The sequence below is a fragment of the Aedes albopictus genome, chromosome 1 (genome assembly GCF_035046485.1).
Source record: "Aedes albopictus strain Foshan chromosome 1, AalbF5, whole genome shotgun sequence".
Lineage (NCBI taxonomy): Eukaryota > Metazoa > Arthropoda > Insecta > Diptera > Culicidae > Aedes > Aedes albopictus.
In genome coordinates this window covers 112037877-112045071 of record NC_085136.1, presented here as the reverse complement: position 1 = coordinate 112045071, position 7195 = coordinate 112037877, and the positions used below count along the sequence as shown (strand labels likewise).

Genomic DNA, 7195 nt, shown 5'->3' with positions numbered 1-7195 from the left:
CATTATATTTTGGATTAGATAGCAAAATATGACTTTTTTTTAATACCTCGGAAACCAGTGGAGATATCACAATTTTGAGCACAAATTGGGTTCTGGAATCACCGATTTAGTCTAGAAATGTTATGTTCAAAAATAAATTTTGAAATGTTTTTTGAAGGTTTGTTGAAGCAAAAATTTCACTAAAACCCTTTGCGCCACCCCTAAATATCAACCGAAATCGTACAGTTCACATATCTCGACTAGTAGATCACTTTCCACTTGGAAAATCATATCCCGGAGAGATTTTTTAAAATTAGCCCCACTCTGATAGGTGGATCAGCATATACTTTGTGTTGCGGGGGCAGAAGGGGAATTTCACCGGGTTGTAAGCAGCATTAACACAAGTTCTGTGTTTCGAGCAGCTTTAAACTGCAAGTAGAGCTTTATTAAATAACTAGGGAAAATATTAACCGAATAACAATTCTTACACTTTCGGTGCACTTTTCATAATTCAATCCGCCTTTCAACGCAACAAATATCTCGAGCTCACAATACATCTGCAATATGAACTAGTTATTATTTGGCCAAACTTCTAAGAATCTTTATCCTCACATGGTAGCTTCTATACACAAGTTTAAACCAAGAGAGCTACTCTCGTTTTATAATTTTATCCAGGAACTACGAAACATATTTATAGAAGAATTCTAGATTAATAAATTTGATAAGTATTTAGAGTTCAACAATATGTACTGTTTTGAACTACCTCGAGCTGCCTGCCTGAATTGTCCGCATAGCAATTGCAACTGATCAGCGTCTTCTCTAGGTTTTTTTCGCTTGTCTAAAAACTCTCTCTTAACGTACCGACTGGCAGCGTGGCCAGCGGTAACATTCTCCCCCCCGTAACACTGGCCATCAGAGTCCAGTTTTACTTGAACCAAATATCCTAATCATCAGCAATACCTTCACACAACAGTCTCCCAAATACTACGCCTGTAATGCATCGTCCGTGCAGCTTTCGCCGTCTAATCCTCTTCACTGACGATCTCATGAAGCCCGGATCTACATTCAGGTTCTAACAATGATGGTGAATTGCTTCACGTACTGGTTGCCCCACTACTAGAAGTTACCGCCGCCTTCCCATGATCCAGAGGTCTGCGTCGCATCATCGTTCCAGTAATCGGTCTGCATCACTGGGGCAGCAGCAGATGTCGATGCTGGTAGAGCAGCATCATCGCCGGCAAAGTTGGTCTCATCGACCACGATCGGTTCCTCCGGGTAGAGGTCATTGGCGGCCAGGGCAGCTTCCAGGGCCTGTTCCTTCTCGGAATCCTCCGGATTGGGCTTGACTTCCCACTTGTCGTGGGTTATCTTGCCACGCAGACGTAACACCTTGTGGTCCAACAGGCACATCGGACCGAAGAGGTACGGCGACTTGTTGTTGGACGGAATGGCAATGTCGGCGAACTTGACCGGCAACTCAGTGTTGCAGAATACAATGGCCGAAGTGCTGACGTACGAGGCTTCTGTGACGAGCTGGGGGTCGATGATGATCAACAGACGCATCTCACGGAAGGTCGGCTGGATCTGTTTGATAAAGGCACCGGGCGTGAAACTACCGGCCGTCGGGATCTTCTCGGTGTAGTGGTTACGCTGTCCGTATGAGTGGGTTGAGATGGGAAACACCTCTCCAAGACAGTCGATGCTGGCGATGCAACGGACCGCGAGCAGCAGCTTTTCACAGGCGCGGCCCAGGTGGATGATTTGCAGGCCGTCTGGGCGGCACTCGTACACGTACGACTTGATTTGAAAGTCGACCGTGGTGTTGTTTAAGTGAGTCGTCGCAGCCAACATCTTGGTGACGTTGTTATCCAAATCATCAGTTACCATTGGTTCCAAATCTCTGTGTGGTGGTGCCGATAAGATGATGGAACGATAAAGACTTTCGAGCCAGTTGATCATGGGCATCAAAATTTCGTTTTTATAGACCCAAATGATACTGTGCTTCTGGTCGCTGGAAGCACCATAACCAATAGCTTCATCCCAGTTGAAACCAGGAGATGATGCCTTTTCGCCACAGAGTTGGTTTGCTTGATGCTGAAGCAGCAGATGGCGACTAGAACTTCTGCACAGAACAATTCCATGGAGCTCGACAAGTTCTATGACCTTCGGAAACAGTCTCGTAGCCGAGTGGAGCGAATAAATATTCGATTTTACATGCTTCGCACGGCTTCGAGTTGCACTTAAATAACCTTCCGTCCTGCTGGTGCTTACTGCATCATACTTTAAGGCCTGAAACCGGACATCATTATAGCTGTCAGGAGAAATAACGACAATTTTGACGTCATTCTTATCCAGATATGGTTCCGCATTTTCCTTCATGTTACGAAGCATCACCGCGATGATCTCTTTCGAAGCAGGCACCTCGTCGCACTGACTAGTCACGGAACTCAACTTCGGCTTCAACTGCTTCCCGAACATTCCGACTTGTATCGTACAATAATATATGAGCTGCTTCAATGTGTTCGTTTTCAGTCTGAAACCGAACGTTGACATATCCAACCGAAGATATTCGTCTGTTAGAGTGACTGTATGAGACTCTAAAATCCATTGTAATAAACGCACAACAAGCACAACGAAAGGCATTTCTCGTCTTGGTGTGCAAATCAAGTTCAGTGATACGTGGATGTGTTCTACTCTCACCAATGCTCGAGTACGTTGTTGTCTAAAGTCGCTTGCAATGTTGCATTGCTTTTGCTGCCATGGATGACCCCATGAGCATCCATACTCATCGCGTACTCTTTGTGTATTTAGAGCAAACAACTTATCTCGCCGCACCCTATCGACATCGATTGTAGCATCTGTTCGAGTATGAGGAGTCGTGTTCTCTCCGAAGGATGAGGAGAGATTTTTGAAAGAGCATAACTGAACTTGCTCTAACGTTAGAGTTTTTACGTCTGAGACCACAGAGAGTACCATATTCTCATTCTCATCTATCGCTCTCATGCTCGTTTCTCTATTTTCAATGCATAGATCTGATTTGGTAATCGCGCTGATGCTCTGCTGCTGATTACTATAATATCGTAGTGGGTCAATGTTGTTCCGAGTGGCTACCGATTTTTGCTGCTCGGCAGGCTTACAAATCATTGATAATATTTCCTCAGATTCCTGTCGAAGGAGACTACCACAGTCTTCGGCACGTGCTCCTGATTGGTGCCGAATCTGTTGAGCAAGCGTAGCACAACTATTTATCGTCGGGGATGTATTTCTCACAGCTATCTCACAATCGATTGCCGATCGAATTCTCTTCCGTTGACCCGGTCGGCGGCTCATTTGGCACCGATTTTTGTCATTACTTCTCTTTTCTATCAATTGTTTCTCCAGCAAGGCGTATTTCTCCTGGACGGCTTTTCGCTCAAGCGCAAACATTCGCCTCTGGGCCTCTATCTCGCGCTGCTGTAATGCGCGCTTTTCTGCCAGCTGCTTCAGCCGTAATTCAATTTGAGCGGACTTATTGTATGTGGTTAAATCCAGGCTCATTTTCGAGCAGTTTCCTCCACAAGTGCCGCTCTAAAGTAGATTGGATGTTAGTTGACGTACAACTTCGGTACGTCAAATCATTACACAAACGTTTACAACGTATTCAAAGTAGTTGTACGTGTCGGGGCGCCAGAAATCTTCGCAGTCTCCCGGTCGGATGGCATTTGGTGTTTGTAGAAGGGGTTTAAGGCTATACACTCACATCTCAGCCTTACACTACACCTTACCGCCGCGAAAGTTTTAAAGGATGTTGCGGGGGCAGAAGGGGAATTTCACCGGGTTGTAAGCAGCATTAACACAAGTTCTGTGTTTCGAGCAGCTTTAAACTGCAAGTAGAGCTTTATTAAATAACTAGGGAAAATATTAACCGAATAACAATTCTTACACTTTCGGTGCACTTTTCATAATTCAATCCGCCTTTCAACGCAACAAATATCTCGAGCTCACAATACATATGGTAGCTTCTATACACAAGTTTAAACCAAGAGAGCTACTCTCGTTTTATAATTTTATCCAGGAACTACGAAACATATTTATAGAAGAATTCTCGAGCTGCCTGCCTGAATTGTCCGCATAGCAATTGCAACTGATCAGCGTCTTCTCTAGGTTTTTTTCGCTTGTCTAAAAACTCTCTCTTAACGTACCGACTGGCAGTGTGGCCAGCGGTAACACTTTGTTTTAGCCGGATTCACCACTAGTCCAACTTTAGCTGCTTCACGTTTAACCTTGTCGCAGTCCCCGGCGAGTGTTTGGAACAAATGTCCCAAATGGAGGTTAACGTGCATCTGGAGCCGGCCTTCTGATACCGTATAACCCCGCTTATACGACATCGACTGTTGTCGAATAACCGGGGTAAACTTTTAATTCGACAAACTGCTCACCCTACACCACCATGTTCATTAAAATTTGGCAACGCTATTTTAGTTTTTGTTTTGATTTCATGATTTGTTTTGAAACATAATTTCAACAGATTTTGCTGTGATGTGAATAAAAAGCTCGTTCTTTCTGTGATTGTTGCCATCCTCAGTTCATTCCGGTTAGTCTCCCGGTGGTTTGGGTCTCGAATAGCACCAACTCCGAACTTCCAGAATTTGCGGCTGCAAGAGGAGCTGGCGCAGGTGCAAGTATAATCGTAATATCAAACTGTTTTGCATTTACAGTGTACATCGCTGTGACATTTGAACACTTTTTAATTCGGCATATGTCGAATAACCGGGGTACGAATTAAAAAGTGTTGGATTAAAACGTGTCGAACCAGGGGGGGTAAGACGGTAGTGAGTTCGTCGGATAAACTGGTCTTATCGATTATTTTCCATAGTTCTGTGCGGTCGATACTGTCGTACGCCTTCTTCATGTCAATGAACAGGAGGTGCGTTGGAACCTGGTAGTCAAGGCATTTTTGAAGAATTTGCCGCACGATGAAGTGCTGGTCCGTTGTCGAGCGGCCATCGACGTAGTCGGGTTTATAACTTCCCACAAACTCATTCACTTTACGTGAAAGACGACGGAAGATGATCTGGGATAGTACCTTGTAGGCGGCTTTCAGAATTGTGATCGCTCAGAAGTTCTCACACTCCAACTTGCCAGCTTTCTTGTAGATGGGGCATATGACCACTTCCTTTCATTCCTCCGGTAGCTGTTCGGTCTCCCAGATCCGGACTATTAACCGATGGTCACTTGCCTACTTTTCCTGGTCCATCTTGATGAGTTCAGCTCCGATACCATCTTTCAACCACCTTTCAATCACCTCCCGTCTGTCCGTCAAGATGCTCCTGTTTATATCCCTGCATATTTCGGCTCGCGGCACAAAGCCTTTGCGGGATGCGTTGATAATGGAATTGTTCGCGCTCCGCTACTTCCAGGTGGCACTTTTTCCAGAAAGAAGCGTGTCTGCTTTTCCAGCGTTCTTTGGTACCATTCCACGTTCTGTCGTGTCCCGTGCTACAGCATGACAGCCCTCGCTGCGTTCTTCTCTTCCAAAATCTCTCTACACTCATCGTTGAACCAATCGTTCCTTCGGCTTCGTTCCACATACCCAACGTTGGCCTCAGCTGCGTTGCTGATGGCTGCTTTAATCGCACTCCAGCAGTCCTCGAGAGAGGCTTCATAGAGCTCGTCCTCGTCCGGCAACGCTGCCTCGAGACTCTGCACGTATTCTGCGGCGACATCCGGTTGGTTCGTCGCTCAAGATTGTACCGAGGCGGTCGCCGGTATCGGATATTGTTTATGACGGAATGTTTTAGGCACAGTTTGACCATCACCAGGTAGTGGCCAAAGTCGATGTTACACCGCGAAAGGTTGTTTCCGAACTTGGCACTAATGACAAGGAATGTAGGGAAACATATATATATATATATATATATATATATATATATATATATATATATATATATATAGCTATTCCAACGGCCGTTTTGAAGTGTGGACGTCGTGCGTGTCGACCCACGTTTGGGCCTCTGATCCGTGCAATTGAGAGCTGTTCTAACCTCGTGGATGAGGAGTTACGATTTGTGCTGTTTATAGACATGTTCGAAAATTGGCTTTCTGCCAGCTTTTTGTAAGACCGAAAAGGTATCAAAACCTATAATTTCTATGTCCACGTGATATGTATATGGATGGCCCCTGATAAAGAGCATGTCATTAAAAAGCAATCGATCTCTGAGTTCAATCATTTCTATGCTACTCAAGCTAAATCCTAAAGTATAATAATGTACTGTTCCCTTAAGGAAGTACATTTCACTCGTTTGGCAGTTATTGTAAACAATATTCCTACCAATGAATGGATGAAAGACTCCCATTAATATAAGTCTCAAACTATGCCCCACTAGACCACTTGTTCGCCGCGTCGTCGACTGCCGTCAACTTTTCTGATATAAACATCTCCCAGAAGTTATTACATGACACGACATTCTTCACCACCGTCACCGCGGTAGACGCTTCTAGGAAGTGCGAAACGATAGAGCCCTACACCACGGCTGGCAGCTGTCAGCTCGCATTCATTGCTAGTCCTAGCCTCCGGCAGCGAAACGACGCACGCTGACAACGACGACTACGTCGACGGTAAGGAAAGCAACTGACCTGTTATCAGCTCGGCTCACCGGCGATGCTCCGGTCGGTACAGAAAAAAGTAGGGAATGGAAATCTCATCGGCTGCGTCGGCCGTCGCACTCCAAGGCATCAACCAACGACCCAACCAGATGAGACGATGAAACTTACCCACCATGGCTCGCTCGGGCGAAGAGAATCAAAGCTTCAATCTATCAACCAACCTGGTGCCATATGTGCGTTTTCATACCCTTCGGGGATTATTTTCCCCTCGTATTCAAAAACACTATTCAGCAAAGGTGGGATACGACGACGCGGCGGCGGGAACGGGATATCTCCCGGTGCAAAAAGAACTGCGCTACGTTTGCAGTTGACAGTTTTGTGGATCATCGTCATCCCCTGCGCCGAAGTGGCAACTGAGAAAGGTAAATGGTGTACAAGTTTTTTGTCCATGAAATGAATAACTTCTCATCGCCGGTGAAAACCAAGTTACTAATGATGAGCTCCGAACGGCGGGTGGCGTTCGCTACTGCAAAAGCCGCGCTCTGTAGACTGAGATAAGGGCAAGATAAGGGCAACAGCCAACAGGCCTGCTTTGAGGGTCTTTGTCAGAGTACCAATGCGAATCAGTGGA

The 7195-nt window shown here is 45.6% G+C and overlaps 1 protein-coding gene across 1 annotated transcript; it reads right to left on the bottom strand.

Moving 5' to 3' along the window:
- Positions 1–329: 329 nt before the first annotated feature.
- LOC109432723 (uncharacterized) lies at positions 330–4070 on the bottom strand. The gene is made up of 2 exons (XM_062846387.1): positions 3902–4070; positions 330–3842 (listed from the first exon to the last, which is right to left on the bottom strand). Exon 2 carries the CDS (start codon positions 3514–3516, stop codon positions 1096–1098), a length of 2421 nt encoding a protein of 806 aa, XP_062702371.1. The 5' UTR covers positions 3517–3842; positions 3902–4070; the 3' UTR covers positions 330–1095.
- Between the last annotated feature and the right edge of the window lie 3125 nt (positions 4071–7195).

What these genes read in the sequence shown, in the direction of transcription:
- LOC109432723 (XM_062846387.1), bottom strand. Translation starts at nt 3,516, where the DNA reads ATGAGCCTGGATTTAACCACATACAATAAGTCCGCTCAAATTGAATTA.